The sequence below is a fragment of the Manacus vitellinus genome, unplaced genomic scaffold, assembly GCF_001715985.3.
Source record: "Manacus vitellinus isolate BGI_N305 unplaced genomic scaffold, ASM171598v3 scaffold_76_pilon, whole genome shotgun sequence".
Classification (NCBI taxonomy): domain Eukaryota; kingdom Metazoa; phylum Chordata; class Aves; order Passeriformes; family Pipridae; genus Manacus; species Manacus vitellinus.
In genome coordinates, this window is record NW_021940796.1 from 961027 (window position 1) to 985492 (window position 24466).

The following is a 24466-nucleotide window of genomic DNA, read 5'->3' on the forward strand; positions in this document are numbered from 1 at the left end:
AGCTGGCTCGGGCGGTGCATGCTGAGCGCCCTGTGTTGTCTGCCGCGTGTCTGGTCCGGCGAGCCTCGCCTGTGTTATGGTAATGGCCATGAAAACTGTTATTAGCAAACTTCTAATGCATTGCAGTGACTCCTTTTGTTTGTAAGCCAGCGTGGAACACAGTCAGGAGCAAAGGAATTAAATTGTGTTGCTACTGAGGAAGTGATGTTTGGAGTGCCTTGCTTTCCTGGGAGAATCCTTGTTGTTTGACTTGTTTTGTTCTTTTATTTTTCCTTCTTCTTCTTCCTTGAAGCAGGTGAAATCTAAGTTACTCCTGTTCCAGAACTGGGCAACCTGCTCTGTGCTTGGCCACATTCTTTATCGTAGTAATCCATAAAGCAGCAATCACAGAACAGACAGGCATCCTCTTCATGGGGTTTATCCAGAACAGCAGGAAACGGCACCAAAAGCTGCATCTGACCACAGTCTGTGTAGGAAATAAGCCAGGGGCTGTGGAATGGCAGAGATGGGGCCTTTCTGTGTCCCCAGGGCTGCACCTGCCGAGCGTTATCGGCCCCTGGACTTTGGCTCAGGTGGAAGGGAAGGTGGTTGCTGGGGAAGGTGTTGCACTGGTGTAACTCTGCTTTCCTCCCGTTGGCGTTGTGGCTGTGAATGATCTACCAGCACAGCCCTGGGGGAGCACGTGGGGTGTGGGAGAGCAGCACAGCTCCCGAGGGGCCAGGGCTCTTCCTTGGGAGCACTTGGACCAGAGCTGAGGGAGCAGCTGGGCCGAGCTCCCTCCTCGGCCAGGGTCACTGTGTGACCCCGTTCAGGTCACTCAGCCTCCTCGTTCTTTAATGAGCTGCTTGTGTAAAGGGTGAAGGACTGTTCAGGCGTCTGCTGAGCTACCCTGCCTGTCCTCCAGTAGTGCCTGTGGAGCTGTGATTCTGGAAAGGGGCAGCACGGCTCCAGTGTGTGCATCTCATTCTCAGCTCACTGGTTTGCTTGCATGTGCTGCACAGTGTGCTGGAGGGAAGTTAAAAGGGGTGAGAATCGTGTAGAGCTTGAGCTGTGCTTGAGGTGTGATGGAATCCACCTTCTTACTGCAGCATTCACTGTCCTGGTCCTGCTCACCTGACAGTCCCCCAGCTTCTGCTTCAGTGTTTTATTGACCTCTTAAAGGACTTCTGAGAGCTCTCGTGGGGTTTATGAAGGTCAGTCTCTCACCAGTGTCTTCTACAACAGGCTGTTTGCTCTCAGACGTGAAAAGTGATATTAGGGTGGAGGGTCTGTGTGGATGGCACTGCAGGAACCCAGTTCTTATGTGTGTTAGTAACTGTTTCTTACTCAGGAGTGCTCTCCTTATTCACACTGGGTTTAGAAACCTGTCTAGGAACCATATTCCTTTTTAGAGATCTCTAGACATGCTCTGAGAATACTAATACTGATAATCATCAGCTGCCTAGAAAGCCTTGGCTTTGACCTAGACATTTCACAGTGCCTGAAGTGAGATAACAGGAATTGCCCTCGCTGCCCAGGGTGGGAGCTGAGGGTACCTGCAGCTCAGACCCACCATGGTATGTCAGTCCCCAGCTCCTGCAGATTCCCTGGGGAGTTAACTGTGACAGGAATTTGCTGGAGGATTGCAGCCAAAGCTCTCTGAGCCAGCAACAGTTAATTTATGATGTTGAGACTCCTGTGTTCATTTAGAAAACATCGCAGGCTGGCTGTGAGGGGATTGCAGAGCAAGTGCACTTCTGCAGTAGCAGTTATCTGAAGAGCATAATGCTTTAAAAGCAACATACCCCACTTATCTGTGCTTCTCACCGTTCGTGTGCACTTAACTGATGTGAAAAAATGATTTAAGGTATTTCTAGTGTCCAAGGAGACTGTAATAGGATCAAGGCTGATATCCCAGTTGCCCTTAGCAACATCTAGAACTAATAAAAAACATTAAGTACAGCATTAATTACTTATAATTGTTTCATGTTTCAGATCTAATGATTAGCCTTTTTAAAATCCTGATTTCTAACTGCAGTGCTTCTGTGGAGCTCTTAATGCAAATAGCTGGTTAGACTTCATGAAGTGATGATTAACTTCAGGCAGCCATGCTCAGATACTCTGAAAAAGCTATTTTATTCAGCAGGTGTTTAATATTTCCTGGAAATGAAAGCTTTTGCATTTGTTTCTTGTGGGGATTGCTAGAAGGGGACATATTTGCATGTCCCTCACTGCTTTTTCAAGCATTCTGTCTTCAGCTGTTTTACTGTGGGTTTTTTGTTGTCCACTACGTGGATTCTGTTCAGCTTTGCTGTCCCTGCACTTTGTCAGCTGGAAGGTGACTCTGAATTTATGGGCCCTGTACTTTACTGTTAGCAGAGCTGAATATTTCATAGAAGATCACTTAAAATCATTCTTGAGCAAACGAATCCCTGCTGCAGACCTGCTTGCTTTTGACCTCTGCTGCCACCTGGCACTGCAGATGAGAAACCTGCCATGTGCTGGGGCTGATTTTTGACTCTGGGTATAAATAGCAGCAGTTAGCTCGTGATTTGCATGAGCCTCTGGTATTGGGGGCCTTAGCTTTGCATGGGGGTAACCCTGGCAATTGGGAACTGGAAGTGTCTGGGATAAGGATTGCAGTGTGTATCCCCCTAAATCTCAGGGCTGTGATCCTGTGGTTTCCCCTTCCTTAAAGAGGAACTTCTTTTTGTTGTGAACTTGGACTTGTATTTAGTTTTCTCGTGGAAATGCAGGGGTAGGAAGAATTCTTTGGTGTTCATGGGTACAGGAAAGAAATTAGCACATCCCTTCCCTGAAGTATTTCAAGTTGAATGGAGTGCCTGCTGCCTGCTGGAGAAGGTGGGCTCCCCTCTCTCCAGTTGGAATCCCGTTTTTTCATTCCTTGTGTTTCCTCCAGCTCTATGTGACTGTAGGAAGGTCATTTGATCTGTGTCTTGGCTTTGCTTTTTAAAAAGGGCTGCCGAAGGTGAGGAGAGGAGGCAGCTTGCAGTGCAGGGGAGGCTGTTGTGTGTGAGAGCTGCCCCTGGTGTGATCCGGGCCTGGGGACACTGCTGGGATCAGAGTGGACGTGTCTCTGTGATTAGGTCTGGAGTCACTCCTTGTAGCACTTGTTCATGCACACAAGTGATGTCCCTGCTGTTCAGTCTGAGTGCCCCCCAGTGAAACCTTTGCAGTTCCTGCCCAGCACAGACAAGCACAGGACACCTCCCTCACTGGTGTTTGCCGTCCTTCCTCTCTGCGAAGGATACAAACTTCTTCTGCAACTTCCAAGCAAGCTCCACTGTGTTTTGCTTTTCTGTCTGAGCCTGGTCCAGCTTTGTTTTGGGAAGCTGTTTGCCAAGGTCTCCTTGCTGGGAGCAGGGCACTGCTGCCCCCACATACCTGGGGACCTGTTTGGTCTTGGTGCTGCTCTCTGCTTGCTGTGTCCTGCAGCACTATCGGTGTTGTGATGTAAACCTCACTGTCCTGTCTCCTTGAAAATGCAGGTCTTTTTTGTCTTGTGTGCAGAGAAAATTGGAAGCCTTTGGTTAGTTTAGTCTCTGTTTTGTGGAAGCTGATAAAGATGCCAGCTGTTTGACTTGGATGGTTGCTTTGAAGTTTTGATTTATAAGCTGTACCTGGAGTGGCCACTACACTTATGTTGCCCAGAGCAAGGGCTGCATTGGCTTCTTTGGTGTAGAAGCAAACACAAAATGCTAAGTATTGAATGTATTTTTTTCTGAAATTCTGGAAAATAATTTGTTATGTTCTCCAACCTGTGTGACAGTGCAGAAAGAAGGAAAGATGATGAAATTTTTCCCGAGCCCAGATTTTTGTAATGTGTTGGTAGGTTATAAAGGTAATAACAGCTGCTTTGCCTGGACTGTGGGGGTAGTGCTGAAGTGGTACAGAAACCATTTCTGAAGTTTGCTGAAGTACCTGAGAGACCCTCCTGGGAAAATGGGGAAAAAGCTCTCGTGCCTCCCTCTGCGGCAGAGGATTCACAGGGACACACTACCTTGGGTGAGGAAACCATAAATAATGAAACAACTGGAGAAGGGAGGTAATAGGATAGAAAGTGCAGTAAGGAGCTTGATAACCTGATAGGGTTAATGTTAATTACAAACTGTTCATTATTGCAGAGCAGGAGGAGCACTTGGCTGACTCTGAGGCTGAGTGTGGTGAGGGCTGCTGGGGGTCAGAGTCTGTGTCTGTGAACTTCTTGGTGATTTCCAAAACATCTATGAAAAAAGCTCCACAGGTTGGCCTACACTGATGCTTTTATTGTAAACTTCTGCTTCTGAGTGTGTAAATAAATAGGAACTGTTCTGAGTCCTGTGTTGGCCTTAATGCTGCCGGAGCCGTGTGGGACCAGGGTTTGGCTCCTGAGTTAGGAAAACACACAGAACCATCAATGAATGTGGCAGCTCCAGCTGTGAGGGGCAGTGAGCTCTTGCAGGAACATCACTGAGGCTGACTACACTGAAGGCAGTTTTTATCTTGGAGATAAAAGGCAGCCTGGTGGTGGTGGTGTTTCTTGCTCCAGAGCAGTAGTTAAGCTCTACATCAACCAGCTTTTTCAGCCTTTTACTTAAGTCACAATTTATGCTTTTGCAAATAGGAGACTGCTGGTTCTTAAATGTTTTAAGATTGTGGAGTGGCTTCATTAGTGGCTTTTCATTTGCAGAGCAGCCTGTTTCTTGAGCTCCTAGCCCACGTTCACTGGCCTGTGAAAAGGTGGTGTTGCTTAAGGGGTATCTCTTGCTGTTCTAGTCTTTCGGTGCTGGTGTTTGAAGCAGAAATTGCTGCAGAACACTTACCTTTAATTAGTTAAGTATACAGAGACTTCCCTGTTGGCTTCTTTTTAAAATAGGTGTCATACAGTTTGAGATCTTGGAGGTCTGGCTCCTGCCTGTCTCTGAGTGTTTAGCTCCTGAGTCATGTTGTGTGAGCTCCTGGCTCTGGGTGATGTTTGGTTTGATGGTGGTACATCAGGCTGGGCAGGAGAGGTGGAAAGGCTGTAAAGTCTGGTGGCCAAGGGACACCCTGATCTGCAGTGTGTGATGGAAGGACTGGCAGACTGCTGTGGCTTCACAGCTCCCTCTGTAAGGTCAGCCCTGGGGATGCTGCCCTGCATGGAGAAAGCCCCTGTGCTCTCCAGCAGGACCTGGCAGAAGGTCCCTCCGTTGTGCAGGTTCTGCCTCCTTCATCTTCTATGAAACCCGGGGAAGCTGCAGTTAGATAAGGCAGTGCTATATGCCAGTTCAACTTTGGATGAAAACATGCCTCATGCCAGGGGGAGGTTATGTAAGGCTTTATGTCTGCTTCTGTGCAGGAGCTTTTCTTATTTTAAATCTTAACAGTAGGGCCTCCGGTTCTTTAGGTTTTTGTCAACTCCTGTTCTTATGCCTCCTATAAGGCAGAGCATGTGCTATTGGTTATTTTTAGCATGGAAAATTTTAAAAGCCCACGTGGTCCCATTTAGTTTGAACCGTGCCAGCCTGTCCAGTTCTCTTTCACCCAGATAGTATTTATTTCCCGAGCACTGCATCGCTAACTATAGGGTTTGCTGGGAGGTGTCCTGGCCTTGCTGTTGAAGCTGCATTTCCAATTTAGCTGCCTGCTCCTTTGCTCTGTGATCCTTCAGGACGGGCTTTAATTCCAGTCTTGATTTCCACTGCTTTCAGGGTTTGGAAGCATAGCCTCTCAAGTGCTGGGGCAGAGGGAAGCGGAGGAGCCGGGACCGGCAGCGCTGAGGGGTCTCTGCAGAGAATGGGGGCTCAGTCACTTGGGAGTCATCCTGACCTCTCTCTTGGTAGAGACTCGAAGCAGCTCGCCCTCGGAACAGACCTCCTTGGGCGTGGAAAGCCCTGAAATTCTGGAGCGAGTGCTCGCTGAACTCCTCTCGGACCCTGAGAATGAATTATCTGACTTCCCTGGGAACCTCGTGCTGCGAACATTTCTAACCTTATAAGGCTGCGTGTGCTGAAGGGCTCTGTGTCCTGGCCAGGAAACGAGGTGGCTTAGAACTGCTCTAATGTGAACAAGTAGAGTACGTTGACTGTCCTTGGCTTTTTTTCTAAGGTAGGTAATGTGTGCATTCTTTCTTGTCCTCATCTCCCTGCTCTTTACCAGGAGTTTTCCATAAATCAAGTCAGGACACAGATTTGGAGAGCTGACTGACCCCTACTCTCCCCTTGGTGTCTTAATCCCATCCTGACCCGCTGTGGGGATTATTTAGCAGGTTGAAGTCTCATGTGCTGGCTGCAGCTCTCCAGCCGTGCCATGATCCAAGGTGTGACATTTAGGCTGGATTCCTGGCGTGCCAGAGGGAAGTGGAAGTGGCTGGTGGTGGGGTGAATGCATACAGTGTGTGAGCTCCACTATTTTTGGTGCAGGACTGATGGGGCCGTGCTCGTTGGGAATAGTACTGGGGATCCAATGCTTCCTGTTGATTCTGCCTCCTACAAAGCTGCTCATCTCCTGTCCAAAGCCTCTGGAGCTGCTGTGCTTCCCAGCTGGCTCCTCCTGCTCAGAGAGTGCAGGGCCTGCTGGGCCAGGCTCCCTCCCACTTGGCAGTGCTTGAGGGCATGTGATTTGACAAGTTGCCATTTTCTGTTCTGCTGCTGGCAGGAAAATCCCAGCCTTTCTTCCCCCCATGTGTTCCAATGATCTCGTTGCCCCTGCAGCCCTGAACTGGCTGTCAGATTGGCAGCAGAGAGATGGCTTGGTCGCTCCTGGATGAGTTGGGAAGTGGCTGTGGGGCTCTGGGAGCTCTCCTGGGGAGCAGGCGAAGGAGAAGCCGTGTCCTGGCTGGAGGGCTGGGCAGGTTCAGTCAGCCACCCTCAGGCATCGTGACCAGCATGGCAAGAGCCAGCTACTGGAGTCTTCTGGCACGTCTGTGCAAGGAGATGTTTGTTGGTGTCAGCTGTTCCCCAGCCAACCCAGCACTCCAGGATGTCTGCTGGCACCTCACACAGGGCACTGCCTTTCATCCTGCTCTAGCTGATGGGAGGATGTGGGATTCTCATTTAACACCATTGCTGGTAGTGATGCAGCTCTGGCTAAAATAGTAAATTAAAACTGTGGAATTAAATGAGCGTTGTGAGGAGCTGTCAGCTAATGCAGCAGTCCCCACTCATCCAGATATCACAGAGGAGTGAAGATCTTTATCCTAAATGATAATGTTCAAAATGACTCTTAGAACTGTTTTGTCTGCCAGACTTTGGGACAGACCTGTCCCTCTGTGGGGCATCCTGTGACTGTCTCCCTGTGCTGCAGAGCTGTGTGGGACTATTGTTTGAACAGTTGGTGCAACTTAGTAGGGAATCAGATAATAATAGGGCTGTCTGTTTAATCGGGAATGCTTGCTGGGAATGGACTTATGTGAGCTACTTTAATTTGGGTTTGTGGTGTGCCTGTGAGACAGCTTGTAGGGCAGTTCTGCATTAATTACAACAACTTCAGCGTGCAGCAGATGAGCCCTTGTGGTGGCTCACAATGTGCCATTGTGCTGGGCAGCGTGAACGGGGACCTTTTGTCTCGGGGATGTACAGGCTTCACCCTTTCCACTTGCAAAAACCAAACATCCACACTAATACATAGGTTTGCTGGGTTTTTAATTACAAATCCCAGATGTTACCATTAACAGAAGGCTTGCCCTGAGCAGTGAGTGCTGCTCCCTGGCTGCACACAGCTGGCTGGGAACAACTGGGATTTAGTGACTTCTTAGTTATCCAGTTTATTTAATCACACACGAATGTCTGATGAACACTCGAGTTTCCTGTGTAGAACAACATAAATGCCTCATTTGTGATGTGCTGGGATATTACTGAACTCCTTAAATCATGTCTGCAGCAGACCTTTAATTTGGGATTGAACAAGCAAGTTTCTAGTCCCTCATTCGTGTGCCTCAGTGTCTGGGCTCTGCAGGAAGCAGAGTGGAGGCAAGGCAGGGTCTGAGGTAGCGTGGATGAAGCTGTGTGAGTGCTCCTGTGGGATGGAGGTGGGAAATCCGGAGTGAATATTAAATTATCTGAGCTCTGACACTTGGTTTGAGCCCGAGGGAGGTTTTGTCCCTCAGCTGGAATGTGTGATCAGCTCCTGGTGAAGATCGAGGCCCGAAGGAGCACTGGGAGCTGAGTTGGGACACTTGCTCTGATAACAGAAGGGGTTTTTACGGTTGAGACAGACTAAGCATTGGGCCTACTGCCTTGATTGTCCTCTCTTTTCATAGAAGTATCATGCTTCTAAAGAGGAACCAGATAATGCTCATTTCCAGTGCGTGGCTCCCATTTCTAGGACTTCGCTATCTCCTGAAAACAATCTTTATTTTTGTTGCTCATTGGCAGGAGTCTCGAGGGCTGTTTGGCTTCAAGTCTGCCTATATAAGCATCCTCCAACACGTGGTGTTTTGCTTTAATTCCTGTGCAGTGAAAATATAAACTCTAAGTGCTTTGCAACAAGGCTGTTTGGGATGTGGTAACTGTTAAGCTTTGCATTCCAGTTGCAGACTTTCCTTAAGGAAAAGGAATGGTCTGGTAGCCCTGTCTCATGTGGCCCAGGTGAGGCTTGGAAGTGGAGGAGCAGGACTGGGTCAGGAGTCTCCATGGTGTCCAGATGGGAAAGGAGTTGCAGACTTTCTAGAGGAAAAGGGACAGCTGTTGGCCGTGGGGAGTCAGGGCAGTGACTTTGGAGAACAAACTTTGGAGCTGGGTTCCTAAGGTTTCAGAGAAGTGTGTGTTGTCAGACTCTGGAACTCTGGAGAATGGGATGCTGCCTTTGAAGGGGAGAGCTGGACAGCCCTGCCATGTGTCAGGCCTGTGTCATGGAATGCTGTGGTACAGCTGGGCTGTGAGCCCAGCCCAGTGCTGGAGAAACCTGCTGTGCTGGGGGCAGGACTGACCTGCAGGGGAGAGGCAGGAGAAACAAGGGGAAATTAAGTGCAAAGGTGAGATGAGGTGAAATCATGGAGTATAATGGTGAGAAATGTCCAGATATCCCTAGTCTTGGGTCGGGATCTTGTTCTGTGACCTGCTGCCAGAGCAGAGACGGGAATTTTGAGAGTGGCTGGAAAACAAACCTGTTCATGCTAATGGCAACACCTCAAGGCACTTAGGAGACTTCAACCTTCCTGTTACCTTCCCTGTGACCATTTTAACATGCTTTCTTTCTCCTCCTAGGTGTAGTTGCTGAAGCTCTGTAAGATGGCTTTGCGCTTCCGCAATTTCGTCCCGTACGCCATTCCCGGGGTGCTGGCACTTCTCGGCTGCTGGTGGATATATTCCTGGAGGAAGAAGTACGCGAGCTACCGTGACAAACAAGCAATAGCCATTGGAAGGGAGAAGAAGGAAGAAGTGTCCGAGAGCGGTTCAGCCCCCAAACCAGAAGCGTGTGTTCCTCGCCGGCGGCCTCACTCGGCGCCGGAGGAATGCCCGGAGCACAGACCCCCGACCCCCCTGCTGCCCCCCCTGCTGCCCGCGGGCCCGACGACGCCCTCTCCTCTGTGCCAAACTCACGAGAGGCCGGATCTCTCACAGGACCTTCCAGACCTGTCGGGAACGACAGTTCAGCCCAGCACCCACGAGGACGACAGTGAAAAACTAGAAAGGATAGGATCCCAAGAGGAAAGCGGTGCCCCTGCTCGTGCTCCCCTCCCTCGGGTCCCAGAGAGTGCCGAGCTGAGCCAGGCACAGGGGTCAAGCCCCAGTGCAGACCGGGATCAGCAGCCATCAGCACCCCTGGCACAAGAGTCTCTGGGAGCCAAGGTGGAGATCAGCAATGCAGAGCAGTCAGATGAGTCTGCGTTTAAGCCCCCTGAGGAAAAGCAGATGCCAGAAATTGTGCAGTCGGATACTGGCTCTGTGACAGCCCATTGCTTGGGATTGGAGAAAGAAACCAATGCCCCACAAGCCTTTGTCAGTAAGGAAGCTGAAGTTGTCTCAAGTCACGAGGATTCTGCAGTGAAGATGTTACCAGGGAGTTTGGAGCCTGCCTGTTTGAAGCAGTCCAGGGACGAGGAGATGCCCGAGTCCATTGCCAGTGTGCCAGTGGGTCGGGAGGACACGCAGCCAAAAGGAGATGAGTTGGAAAGAGAGAAGATTGGAGGAGTGAGTTTGGACAAGGAAGTTGAGAAAATTGAGCAAGTAGCAATACAGTTCATTTCCAAGGTTATTTTGGCAGCAACTGAGGAAGTGCTGTCAGGTTCTGCAGGCGAGGTGTCCCCTCGGACGTACCAGGCCACTGCTGGCCGGGCTGAGGCAGCTCTGGGGGCAGGGAGTGGTGCTGCCCCGGGGGCAGGGAGTGGTGCTGCCCTGGGCTGGGGGCTCGCGGAGGGAGCGGCAGCCGAGGGGACCCCACTGCCCACACCCCCACAGGCAGAGGAGCAGGACCAGGGTGCCACAGGCTCCAGCTGTCCTGCACATGGCTGTGCAGCCAGCTCTGGCCAGGGAGACACAGGAGACTGTGGGGTGAAGAGCTGTGAGGGCAGGGAGTCCCAGGGAGTTGATCGGACTCGTGTGGAAAACCACAGAGGGCCACTGAAAAAGTCATCTGTGGCCCTGGAGGACTCCGGGTACAGCACACACACATCCGAAGGTGGGACGAGTGTAGAGGACCTGCTGCACAACACGGGGCTGTCTGTCACGTCAGACCAGCTGTCGGACTCACTGAGCACTTCTGCAGCCCAAGACACATCTGCTGAGCAGAGCTTGGTGCCAAGGGAAAGCCCTCCTGCTCTGGGGCTGCCTGGAGACAGCTCAGTGCCATACAGCAATGGGATCCTGAAGGAGGATGGGCCAGACTCGAGCCAGGAGTGTAGTAGTGCGGCAGGGATGGATGGAGATCACTCAGAAGGTAAGGGGTTTGAAAATCCTCCTACAAAACACACGTGAGCAAGCATTTTACGTGCTGTAACCCCTCTGCTTTGGAGCACCTTCAGATAAATCCTCTTCATGTTTAATTTAGACCATAGATGAATGCTGAGCCCTCATGTGCAGGTGTTTGCTCTCCTGATTCCCACGTCTGTAGGGTCCAGTGTTAGCTGGGTGATCCTCAGGGGACACTGCAGGGGGGTGAGCAGGCTGGGCCCCTCTCAGCACAACACTTACTGTCTGAGGCTGAGCCTGTGCTGGGATAGCCCAGTGAAATGGAGCGTGTGTGGATGTGGGCCAGGCTGGGAGCACCTTGCTGCTGTGAGACCTGCTCAAACAAATGGTTCTACTTCAGCTTGGGTGGCCTATGGTAAGCCCTGGGTGCTTACCTGTGTTTATGGGCTGCTGCTGCTGACAGGAAGCTGTGAGGCAGGTTCTGAGGTGCTGCTGGATGAACCAGGGCAGAGCTCTGATGAATTGTGATAAAATCATCTGGTTGCAGAGCAGTTACCCTGAAGCCTTTTTGCTCAGAAGGGTAGGTGCATGCCAAGAAATCCCAACAGGGGGCAATGTTCATGGAGTTCTCCCATCTGTCTGTGTGGCTTTTGCCTTGTAGATCCTGGATGGTGTGTGCCTGGCAGAGCACTTGCAAAGCTGTCTGAGCAAACGTTAACCTGTGTGACCTTGGGGATGGATGTTAAAATCCTTTGTAGAACCCTGTGGTGCCAACAGCCCTTAATGACAGGGGATGTTTCTGGTAATTGCTACAAAGCAGTTGGAATGCTGCTCGTTTCAAGACATGGGGATTGAGTTTGCCAACAATTAAAGATTGAACCCACAGAACATTTTCACTAGTGAGAGTTACTCAGGAAGAGAATGGTGCTGCCTCGTTGTGAATGTAGGTGTGACAGGAAGGTCCTAGAGTGAGTTGTGGAGCCTGGTGATGGCAGGGGCTGAAAGCTCTGCACTGAGACACTGAAGGGTGGGGAGAGGGGATAGAGCAGGTAAAACTGATAAGGTGACAGTGTTGGATAACAGGTCATCCAGCTGACCTTCACACCCAGGCTGTGAGACTGAAATCCTCCCCCCTGCCCAGGATGTCAGTGGCCAACAACTGCACCCTTTGCCTTTCTTAGCCTTGCTGCTGTGTTACCCTTTAAGATGTGGCAAATGTGAAGCAGCTGCTGGGTTTATTTTTCTCTTTGGTCTCTAACTGGATGGTCTGAATACTTGCAAACAGGTGAGGATCTTCATGCTTCTGCTTCAAGCTCGTGTGACACTTGACTGTATCTGGGATCTGACCAGGAGGAGGCTGTTTGAGTTTGACCCTTTCCCAACTAGAAGTGTTCCTGCTATTGGCTGGTGGTTTAGGAACAAAATAGTTCAGCTCTTGCACCTTGTTTCTTCAAGCATATGACGAATTTGGGCCCCCTAGTAGTGGGCAGTCCTGGCACTGGGGTCCCTGTGCAGCCCCTGCTGAGGGGGTGGCAGTGGCAGTGTGTGGCAGCCGGGCTGTCTGAGTGCTGACACGTGTGCCTGCCTTGTAGGTTCGGATGCAAACAGCGTGGATTTCGTGGACAGTGGCTGTGCCATGAGGAAGACAGTGGCTCGCCAGAATGCCAAGCTGGAAGGAGGATCCAGCAAGCCCGACTTCGTTATCTGGGAGATCGAGGTCCCGAAGGTAACCGGCTGCTGGCCTGCTCGTGCATCCTGCCCTGCCCAGCCACCTCCTGGTGCTCCCTCTCTGGTACTGGCTTGGTGCCATCCCAGGGAGATCAGCAGCAAATGCAGGAGGACTGAAGCATTTAGCTCCCTTTGAGAGTGAGGAGCCAGTACACAACTGTAAAGGTGCAGCATTCCAGGGCTATTCCCAGGGGAATGGTGGTGGTTGGACTCGTTATTTCCCATCATCTTCCACCCAGTCCATGAGTCCATGCTCTGAAAGCATTCAGGAGGCTTGGAGGGTACACAGGTATTAAAAGCAGGGGATCTGTCCAAATGAGCTGTGCTTGCTGGTCTGTATCTACCTGGATTCAGACCGGCTGAACTCTGCACTGGTCCGGCACTGCCTTGTATTTATCCTGCCTAGGCTACAGGAATTGGGAATGTGGTGATACAAGCCAGAGAGAACAGTGATGTTTGATCTGCGTTTCTCTTCCTGACTGTTGCTTTCTTGTCCCCTTCCCAAAGGAATTAGTTGGCCGTTTGATTGGCAAACAAGGGAGATTTATGAGCTACTTGAGGCAAATGTCCGGTGCCAAAATTTACGTCTCAACACTACCTTACTTCCGTGACTCCCAAGTCTGTCACATCGAAGGTGAGTGCAGTGTGGGTCTCTTCATGGTCTAATGTGTAGCTTGGGGGCTTTGATTAAATGGGTAAGGAGTTTGAGTGGGTTTAGTGGCTTTGTGAGTCTAGTGCTTTACAAAACTTCTCTGCTCGGTGCTGTTGCAGCAGGAGTATGTGCCAGGTCACCTGTGCTGTGGCACACGAACCCTCAATCCTAGAGCTGGGAATGCATTTTAGCATCTTTGGCTGCTGCAGTTTAACTCACCCCTCTTGCAGGATCCCTTTAGGCTTGCAGGAGGAGCTATGGGATGGACATCAGCAAATGCAGCCTGCACTGGGAAGGTGTTAGATTAATTGTGCCTGAAAAATATCTGCCAGTGAATTGGATTTATCCTGGAGGCTGAAGCTGTTGGAACTGAGACCTGGCAGTCCGAGTTGCACATGCTGGTCTGGTACCAGGTTACATGACCAGTCTGTTAAAATTTACACTGTTGATGTAGCACAAGAGGCTCCTGGTAGTTGTGTTTTTTCACATGACAGGGCTGGGGGTGTCCTCAGCATGTCCTTGCTACAGACTTTGTGTGGGGTTTTCGCCTTCCAGGGACCTCGCATCAAGTAGAAAAAGCCCTGAGCCTGATTGGCAAGAAGTTCAAAGAGCTGTGTCTCACCAACATCTACACCCTCCCTCCGCCCATGCCGGTGCCGCTCCATTCCCTCCTCGTCTCTGCCTGGGTGAGTCCAGCGTGCTGGCTGTGCTCTGACTGCAGCCTGGCTTCCCATCAACACTCCTGACAATTCCTCTCCTCCCCCTGGCAGCTGTTCCTCCCCGATGGGGTGACTGTGGAGGTGGTGGTGGCACACCAGGTCGATGCAGGGCACATGTTCCTGCAGCAGCACACGCACCCCACCTTCCACGTCCTGCGGAGCCTCGACCAGCAGATGTTTGCCTGCTATTCCCAACCCGAAATTCCAACCCTGCCCACTCCGGTAGAAGGCAAGTAATGGATGCTCACAAGTTGTTCAGTTGAGAAACTTCGAGGGTCGTGCCAAAGCCTGTTGTCCCTGAATTAGTCATGGGAAGTTTCCCAGTGGATGAGGATGTGATAGTGCACTTGTCATCTCATCTTTAAACTGTTGCCAGAATACAGATGTTGCTCTGCTCTCCCTTACCCTGCTCATCCCTGGAGTACCTCCCGAGCCACTTGGCTGCATGTTGAAATTCAGAGTGAGATCAAGCCTGTCTCAGGTTATTTCCAGTCAACCTGGCACCTGGGTATTTCTGCTGACAAAGTGTGGAACTACTCCCAGACCTTCAGAGTGTCCATGTCTGTCACCATGTCTGCACATGGCATGCAGTGAAGGAAGCATCACATGGAAAGGGGTTATTGTGGAGGCAGACCTTGCTCTTAGTGTCCACAGGCTGGAAGGGAAGTGGGTGCCTGGGCAGAGCAGCTTGGTAGTAGCAAAAGAGACCTGACATAAAATCCCCCAGTCCTGTGTCCCAGCTGCAGGGCTGGTCTTGGGGGGTGGGTGGTGTTGGAGGAAGGTGGGAGCAGCCCAAGAAATGCTGTTGATTCTCTGTGGATAAATGTGCAGCACTGCTCATGCCTGAAGTGCTGATTTCTGGAAATCTCCTTATCCTGATCCTTTTTTCTCTGTGCTCTGGGGTTTTGCAGTGGGTATTATCTGTGCAGCTCCAGGCCTGGATGGGGCATGGCTCCGGGCCCAAGTCATCAACTACTTTGAGGAGACCGATGAAGTGGAGCTCAAATACGTGGACTACGGAGGATACGACAAAGTGAAGGTCGACACACTCAGGCAGATCAGGTCTGTAGCTCCTCTCCCATGGCCTGAGGCCACATCTGGCTCAAGTCCTCATCACAGGCATCTGTATCGTTTGAATTCTTATAGGTTATTCCACAGCTGAACTGGGAAATGGTGGAAAGGTTTATCTCAGCAGTGGGTGTGGGTTACTGGGAGCACAGCAAGCTCCTGTAAGGCTTTTTGAGAGAGAGGGAGAGAAAATGGCAAATTCTGCCACTTCAGTATAGAAGCTGAGTAAAAGGATGGCCCCAGAGTGTAGTTGAGTGATGAGTTAGGAATAAACTCCCAATTCTCAATGCCCCACCCCGTTGGCTGGGAGAGCTGTGTTGGATCAGAATTTTCTTACACAAGCCCATTAAATACTTGATTATGCGCCAGAGGTGGGAGACAAGCAGCACAGCCTCAGTGGTGGACGTGGGTTTTGCTTGGAGCCTGATCCAACTTGGCATGTTAATCAGACAATTTATTGCTGCTCTGAGATTGCTGGGAGAACAGTCTGATTTTTTTTTTTTTTTTTTTATTTGACTGTCGTTAATTTAAAACTGAATTCCTGTCAGAGCAATTGATTAATCAATGTCACCTACAAGAATGCAGAAGTAGCTTTAAGCCATGTTCTTACTGATTGATCCTCTTTTCTTTAAGGTCTGATTTTTTAACACTACCTTTCCAAGGAGCAGAAGTTTTACTAGACAATGTGGTGCCACTTTCAGGTAATGGAGCTCCCGATGTACCACTGGCACTTCTCCTGCAGGTTTCCATGGATGCCAGCTGTGTCCAAGCCATGATTTTGTCAAAACCTTCCCCCTCCTATTGCCAGAGCAATTGGATGTGACAAGGGGAAGGATTGGAAAAATTGTATGGTATTCTTCGAAGTGTGCTAGCATGGCATAACCTGTCAGAGTGCAGGGGGAAGATGATAAATGTCCAGGCTTTTTCCTGCTTGGAGGGGAGAATGAATTACTGTCGTAAGCAGGAAGTTGGCAGGACTGGCAGGGTGTAGGTGCAGTAGCTGTAACTGCTCTGATTCTTCTGTCACAGAGTCACTCTAAATGCAAACTCAGTTTTTAATCTGCAGACAAATACCTGACATTTTCCTCCTGAAATGACTGATTTGTGTAGTTCTGTGTTCAAAAGCCAAGCCTGCAAGCCCTGGGAGAATGTCAACCACTGCCTAGGAACATTTTGATTTGCTTTTTTTTTTTTTCTTTTCTACTGATGTTGGAGGTGGGTGCTGTATTGGTGTGTGAGAGCTGCCCTTCTGGGAGGGAAGGGGTGGCTGTAGGAGTGGGGGTCGGGCCAGGTTTCCCTGTGGGGTCTGTGGCTGGCAGGATGCCAGGAGGTACAAACACTTCTGAGTTCCCAGTGCAGGGTTAGTCAAGTCCTAAGGGACCCGAGCTTAGTTTATTGAGGTTCAAAACATTAATGGCAGCTCAAAGGTACTGCAGAAATGTGCTTTGCTGTCTTTAAAGCCTCCTAATTCATCAGCCACTTCTGTTCACACTGTCCCAGCTGGTGGCTGCAGGAAGCTCCTCATCCTTTCCCTGCAGCACCGATGGCTTCAGCCAGGGGTGGGGTTTCTCTGGCCCAGGGTCTGTAGGGGGCCAGAGGAGACTGGCTCAACAGTCCCTGCTGGCCTTTAAAGCCTGTGGAAGGTCTCATCTGTGCTCTCCTCTCTCCACAGACGAGGATCACTTCTCCTCGGAAGCCGACGCCGCCGTCAGTGAGATGACCAGAGGCGCCGTCCTCGTGGCACAGGTACAGGAGGTGTCTGGGCAGGTCCTGTTGCTGGTGGGACTGCTGCTGGTGTCCTCTCTGCCCCTGGCACACTCTCTGTGTTGTAATTAACCCCAAATCCAGGCTCCATCAGCCTGGCTGCTGGGCAAGGCTCCTGGGAAACCCTGGGGCTGAAAACTCCCAGCAGCACTGCTCAGGACTGGGTGCTGAGGTGCTTCTGGCAGTGGCTGTGGGTGTCCATGTAAGTGAATTAGGACCAGAATTGCTGCACACTTACGTGTTTCTGTTTCCAGGTCACAAATTACGACAGTGTCACGGGGCTGCCGCTGATCCAGCTGTGGAACCTGATGGGGGATGAGGTGGGTTTACTGACATAGCTATTTTTTCGGTACTGTTGAAAACTCCCTAATCAGGGATAACAAGTTAATCACTATGAACTTGCTGATGTTTCTTGAGGTGGTTTGTTCACTTATCTACTCTTTTTTTGGTGTTTTTTTTCCCCTCCCTTTAGGTAGTGTCAATAAACAGGACTCTGGTGGAAAGAGGGTTTGCTCGGTGGCTTGACTACTAAAGATGTCCCAGATGCCTTGACAACTCTTTCTGCCGAGAAAAACAAAAGACAAAAATCTTGTTTTGCACTGTTACAATTTGGTTTGGCAACTTCCCCTGAGAAGACCCGTTTACACCTGCCCTGCCTGTGGAGTTTTGTGGTCCATTGAAACATGTTTTACTCAACTGTTACCATTTCAGTAGAACAGATACCTCATCTCCTGACAGGGGGTGTTCAAAGCCATAATGACAGATACTGTAGCTTTAAAGCAAAAAGTCCTCCCTGGCCTCTGCTCAAAAGTTGAATGGAAAACACCCCTTCCAGCCCTGGGGCTGGCTGGAGGCAAAGCCCCCGAGTCAGTCCCTGTGGCTGGGCTCCCGCTCGGCCGTGCCCCGTGAACTCGGTCTCTGCTCTTTCCGAAAAGTTACATCGGTTGTCCTTTTTTTAACGGGCTCTGCCTCTGTAATTAATGATTGTGATTAAGGAATTTAATGTTCAGTTATGGATTTTTCTACATGGTGCCACTAGCCCGCACAAACAGCATTCATCTTGTGTCTTCCTGGCGCCGGGAGGTGGAGGAGTGGCGGTCGCTGCACTTCCCCTGTCCCACTGCAATCATGGATTTTAGGCTTGACCTGCTCTCCCTGCAGGGGCTTGGAGTGCAGGATGTGTTACCACTACAGTTTTTTTTTGCTCTGAAACATCATGTATTTAAAGAAAAGAAGTGCTTGCCAAGCCCAATTGTAGTTTATATTTTTCTAGCTGTGCAAGTCTGTAAATATATATTAAAAAAAAAATCATTGTAATATTTTGTACAAGAAAAAAAACACTGGAAACAAAGGGAACTTTACAGAAACTTTTTCACACCAAAATGTCCTATATAGGTAGAACTGGTTTGGAGTGCATTAGGGTAGCCAAATAATTTGGAGCATCCAAATGTTGGGAGTGTTTCAGCTCTGCTGTATCAGGATTAGTGTCCCCCTTAGGTTGCTGTCTGGTTGGAATTGTGATCGCTGCATCCTTTGCTATGTTGCTGTACAGATCTGTTTAAAAAAAAAAAAAGTAACAACTTTGGCATTACTCTTGCAGTGGTGTTCTCTCTCAATTTTTTTTTTTGTTGCTCCTTTTTAGATTTCTATTATATATTTAAAATTTTGCTCAAGTAATTTAAGCTGACTTAATGCTCTTAAAGACATGCCCTCTAATGTGTATCATTTTAGATATGGATTGAGCTGGGATTTATTGCTGGTAGAGAAGATACTTGCCAGAAAGATGTTGGTGTAGTCAGGCCTCAGAAGTTGTTTCAGGTGAGTCAAGGATGTGCTGACATCCTATGAGTTAACATGCCAGTGCATCACACATTTGGACAGTTGCCCACTCAAGCCTTTGGTCCAATCCCCCCTGATAGGGAAGGGTTATATCCTTTCTTGGAGTTCTCCCCAGTTTGGCACTTCTGATTTAATGTTCATGTTTGCAGGAACCTCCAATGAAAACTAAATTTGGTGACTCAGATCTATTAAAAATATATCCTTTTGGAATGTTTCTTTCCATTTCAATTAAAGCTCGAATTTTAAGCCGTCTTAATCAAACTGTGATGACTTAAGAGCCTTCATTTCCTGCCTCCATTAGAGCAGCCCTGGAGTCCTTGGGCTGCACCCATGGGGATGGATTTGTTGCTGCTTATTTTTCATGGAAAAAGTTTTAACTTGTCTTAATTTTGGTGCTTTCCCTTGCTTTGAGAGTTGTCAAAGTTGGGAATCTGCAGCTCTCCTGGTGTTGGCTCCATGTCCCCTGCTTTCTCCTGGCTCTGCAGTATGGAAGAACATCCTGTTCCCTGTTTGTGTCGTGAGCTGCCTGGTTTTCAGCCTTAGTGAGACAGAACGTTGTAGGGTGAGATGCACCGAAATAAGGAGGTGTTGGCAGGTAATAGAGATCTCTCCTTGAAGTCAAAACTCTCAGCCTATACAGACACATTAATGGGGGGGGATATTTTAGGTTTGGGGGTTTTTTTGCGTTGTGAACAAAAGCAAATGGGTTTGTGGAGATGGGGGGGAGTTGAATATGGACTGCTTGGAAAAGAGCAGGGGAAAATACACGGGTCAAAAAAGGACCAGGGGAGGTTAAAACAAGGGGGTTGTGTTTGCTTCCCCCTCTCTGAGGTGGGGCAGTGGTGTTTTGTGCCCTATCAGACCTCGGGGATGGGGTTGTGGGGGGTTTGGAGGGGGTTGTGCTACTCATAAATCCATCAGCATCCCCAAAGCAGCTCCCTAATCCTTGGCTCAGACCTGGGCACACACACATGGAGCTGAGCTATCCCACGGGCTGCTTTAACTGAAGCTCTTCAAAGGGGCTTTCCCCTTTGGAAAGTGGTGATTTTATTATGGGTAAAATGAATGAGGTCTCTGGAGATGCCTGATTTATAACCTGTGCCTGGAGGGCCGTGTGCTGTGCTCTGGTGCTCCCTGCAGAGCAGCCCCTGCAAGCACAGCTCCCCTCTCCTGGCTCCTCCACGGATGAGAGGCTCTTGCTACGATGCTCCAGCCCCTCGTCCTCCTGCCCTGGGAGCTCAGCCCTGGGCATGTGGCACCTTCCTGCCAGACCCTCTGGAAACCAGGCCTGGTCCTTTGGCAGAGCCCAGACGTGATTCCCTTTTGACACACTGGCTCCAGAGCTCCTCAGTGGGGAGGAGGGAAGAGCTTTTGGAGCAGATGGAGACATATGGAGCCCCTGTCTGACACTGGCGTGTGGAGCACTGACACGAGGAGCAGCTCAGCTCCTAACCCCCCACAGCCACGTGTGCAGCTGGGAACCTGCTTCAGGGGGTCCCTGGTGGGAACTCCACTGGCAGTGGGTTTTCCTGAAAAGAAAGAAAAATCAGATGCAAGCTGAATTTTCACTGTACTGCATCACACAGATCCATCCAGTCCCACCTCAGTGCTGTCCCTGTTGGAGGCTGCTGAGCAAGGATTACAGAACATGTGTCTTGCATTGACTTCATTGCCTCAGAGGCTGTGTTTTGGCTTCAGTCACCTCTGCTTCCTCTCCCCTTCCTTCCCCACCCCCTTCAAAAAGAAAACCAGCAACGCTGGAGGAGAAATTCTGGCTGCACTGGGCAACAAGGGGAGAGGATGGCACTTGGAGGAGAGACTTGGAGGTCTTTGCCAGAGATGTCAGAGCAGTTTTGCCCTGCTACCCCCCGGTGCAGGGCCTGCTGAGCCTGGTGTCACACACAGAACCCCCCTGGAGTTGGTGTAACAGCCTTTGGGGCCATTTGTCCTTCTGACCTTCACAGCACCCTGTGGCAATGTGTCCCACAACTTAATTCCATGTGAGTGAAAGAAGTGCTTCCTGTTTGCTTTCCAAATTGCCTGAAAGCCCCCGTGGCTCATCCGTCATCCCGGTGCCGCAGGAAGGTGAGTGATGGCCCCTGCTTTGGCTTGTCCACACTGCCAGTGAGCTCACAGACTCCTGTCACCTGTCCCTGTTCAGACTGGAGCTGCTGGGGTGTGTTTGACCCCATAGGTGGGAGCAGGTGGGTGTTGACATCACCCCAGACACTCAGCCCTGGACCCTTTCCAGCCCTGTGGAGCCTTTGCTGAGGTGAGCACACGCTGCAAGTGTTTCCTCCTTTTGCTGAATCAAGACCACAAAAGTGCTGCTGCACATGCCCAGGTGAGTGTTTTGGAGTCTGAAAGCAGGGTGGGATGTTTCTGATGGCATTCCCCACCCTTGTGGGGAGCAGGAGGAGGTGATGGGAGTTGTGCTGTGGCTGTGACTGCACTGAGGTTTCAGCCTTCCCCTGGGAGTGGGGAGATGGATCAGAGTGACTCACTGGTTTGTGCACTTCGTGTCCCAGCTTCAAAACCTTCGTGTTGCCTGGGGGATGTTATTCGTTTTTGTACCCAACCTCTGCAGTTTGGATTCAAGAACACTGAAGAGACATTTCAGGCTGTTTCAAGTGAGGTGCCCTCATTTCTGGATAACAGCACTTTCAAAGTAATCCCTGGATCTGGGTTTCCCTCGTGTGTGTTGTCTAGTGTGGGTCTAGAGTGTCTGTCGCTCTACAAGTGCACCTGAAGCACTTCTCTGGCCCTCAAGTAGTGCTCTCATTTGTAGCCTCAGGTAGCAGCATGAGCATCTCTTGGTTGTGTCGCATTCCCCTGCTGAGCTCTGCCTGGCACAGCTGCCCCACGATGGCCCAGCATCGCTGCTGGTGCGTCCTGCTGCCTCCAGCCTCCTGTTCTCCCTCAGCTTTCCTGTCCCTGGTGTGGAGGGGATGCTCAAGAGGGATGCCAGGGAACCCAGTCTTTCCTTGGGAGACACTTGTTCACCACTGGAAAGGTTGTTTTATCGGAGCAGGAAAGAAATGTTTGGCTGCCTTGTCGAGGCTGTAGCTCTGATTCTCCTACTGTGTCTCTGCTGCCCGGGCAGGTGATGTGGCTGCACTTCTGGGGCACAAACCAGTGTGTCATGTGCAGGTGTGGGGCAAGGGATGGCAGCGTTGAAGCACTGCAGGTGCCCAGCCCTGCCCCCAGGCACTGAGGCCACAAGGACACCACAAATCACAAGGAAAGAGTCGTAATGAGCAGAGGTTGGTTTGGGTGGGTTTGTATCTGCCCTGTCCCCTCCTCGCAGCCCCAGGTCGCGTCCCTTCCCCAGGAGACCCCTGGTGCCGATGTCAAGCATGGAAAGGAGGCAGGAGCGAGGGGAGAGCAGCAGATGGCACTCGAGCACCAGCCCAGCTCTGCAGTGCGAGCGCTGGGATCGCTTTGGGCTGAGCCGGGCGAGGGGAGCGCGGCCGCTCGGGCTCCAGTCCTTGGAGGGAGATGGGTAATCTTGGGCTATAAACTGCATCTATAGAATCTTGATTTACATGCTTGGGATGTTCCTCTCTGCTCATGGGTCCAGATTGTATCTCTGCTTGTGCAGGTTTGTCCTTACACAATGTCTGGATGTGAGATGATAAAGGGAAAGTGTTACTTTTCACTCGCAGAGACCGACCCCTAACTTGCTTGGATATTTTCTGGGATTGTGGTGTGCATTTTCCCCAGAGCATTGAAACAAGATTTTTCTTTTTCTTGAATCAGATCATTTCCTCCCCCACAGCCAAACTGAAGTGAGCTCATTGTGCTCCCACTGAAAAGAGACTTGGTGTGGAGATTGAAAAGCAAAGTTCAGTGTGTTTGTTACAGAGGCAACAGCTGGACACGTATGAATGAGTCAGGGAAAAATGGTCCTGTTGAGGTGGTCATGGTGTGTGCTGGGCATGCAGAGAGATCCCCTGGATGAGGAGCTTTGGCTCCTCTCATCTCACAGGGGACGGTCCCCTCGGTGTCCCAGCGCTGTTGCTGCTCCTTGCAGGGCTGTCGCTGCACCGCAGGGCTGTTTGGAGGGACAGCTGAGCTTCCAAGCATACAAGCCCTGACCCCGGATTCAGACCATGCTCATTCTCCTCTGGAGCCCTGGGAGACTTCCCTGTGGCAGCTGTGCCACAGCCTGTGCCAGGCTCTGCTCACCTGGGTTTTGCCCTTGAACAAGACAAGACATCTGGACTGGGTTTGCCCAGGAATGGGGTGGAAGCACTTGCACGGTGTCTGCTGAGCACCCTAGCCCCTGGCTGTGTGTGCTGGACTCTCCTGTTGTTGAGAATGGAGAGAAAAAACCCACTTGTGAGTGCCCAGCTCTCTCATCTGTGAGACCCATACAAATCCATGGATTTTTGTCAGCAGCTTGACCTCTCGGGCACAGTTCTGGCTCTGCAGCAAAGAGCTGCCCATGTTCTTCCTCTTGCCTGACTCTTCTGTAATGGAAGGGCTAAATGCTTATTACTTTTTTGTAGCCTTTTCCAGTTGCCAATCAAACATGTCTGGTTTGGGGTTTGTTTTGTTTCTGTGTTGCTGGGACTTTGCAGGATGCTCTATCTCACTGTAATTATGGTTCCATCATTGTCTTGGCACGATAACATCTGCTGTCCCTGTGATCTCCCCTTCCCACTTCTATTTCTTTTGAGAATTTCATGGATCCTGATGACCTTCTATTTTCCATAACATCTCATGCATCTCAGTGTACACAGCTGTTTCTCTTGCAGTCCCCTGTCTTTCCATTTACCTCTTTTTTCCTATCAGCATCTCCAATGCATCCCAAATTTCGGCTCATCTGGTTATCAAACCAATATCTCACTGGCTGTCACCTCTGTGAACACGGGACCTTTGCCCCCTGCCTGTCCTCTGAGCACAGTGCACCCTCAGCTCCATCTAAAGGCTTTGCTCTTCTCATTTCACACTTGAAAGTCTATTTTCTCAGGCTTTTTATTTGGAGTGTGCTGTACTCTTTGGCTGCCTGGGTCTGAGGTCCGTCGGTGCCGCGGCTCCTCCTGATGTGCCGTGGGGTGGGTGGGTGGAGGGATGGATGGAGGTCGTTGTCCCTCAAGGTGAAGTCACTGCTCATGACAAACTGCAGCCAAGCTGGAGCATGGCAAGGAGAGAAGTTGTGGGGCTGAGGTGGTGAAAACGCTGGAGAAATATGGGCTCAACTGCTGGTTCTGTGTGACCTTGTTAAAGAACACGAGGTCCATGAGTGTGATGAACGGAGGTACTTCAGGTTTTATTCCATTCTGGCACCTCTTATTACTAGGACTTTACCAGTATGCCTATCCTCTTAAAAATATTAATTAAAAAATCAGTCCTATAGCTGCTGCAGATGGACTAATAAAACTCTGGGATGTGACAGGACCTTAAATCTCTACTTTGTCCCCTGTCTGTAAAGCATGCATCCCAGTTCTTCACCTCCCACACCCATGTGTGACCCTGGCTCTGCCCCTCCGTGCAGCTCCAGGCCCAACCTGGCCCAGGGCACTCAATGATGCTGCAGCAAAACTAATCCTGAGACTATTAAAGGCACGTGGATTTTTGTCATTTTAGTTCCCTCAACTCACGGTCTGTGTAGATCTGAGCTAGGGCTGTCCTGTTCTTGAGGGGCTTTGCAGAAGTTTGGCACCCAGAAGGTGAGACAGAGAAGGAGGGAGCAGGTAGGGAGCTGATGGAGATTAAGGAATAACTTTGTAGATGGATGGAAATAACACCGTGTTTGCATCATCACTTTTCCTCTTTCCGGAGTGGGTTTATGCAGAGATGGGTTTTACACAGATCTGCATTGCATGTGGGTGCTTGCACCTAAGTAGGGCTGTGAAATCATGGATTAAGGGTTCTAGTCGTCC

At 50.3% G+C, this 24466-nt stretch overlaps 1 protein-coding gene across 1 annotated transcript; it reads left to right on the top strand.

Annotated features, from left to right (window-relative positions):
* Positions 1-5527: 5527 nt before the first annotated feature.
* Positions 5528-18338, top strand: AKAP1 (A-kinase anchoring protein 1). The gene is made up of 11 exons (XM_008929455.2): positions 5528-6066; positions 9165-10836; positions 12401-12534; positions 13044-13170; positions 13744-13874; positions 13959-14136; positions 14819-14969; positions 15609-15676; positions 16648-16721; positions 16994-17059; positions 17212-18338. The coding sequence occupies exons 2-11, from the start codon at positions 9189-9191 to the stop codon at positions 17269-17271; spliced, it is 2637 nt and encodes an 878-aa protein (XP_008927703.2). The 5' UTR covers positions 5528-6066; positions 9165-9188; the 3' UTR covers positions 17272-18338.
* The last annotated feature ends 6128 nt before the right edge of the window (positions 18339-24466 follow it).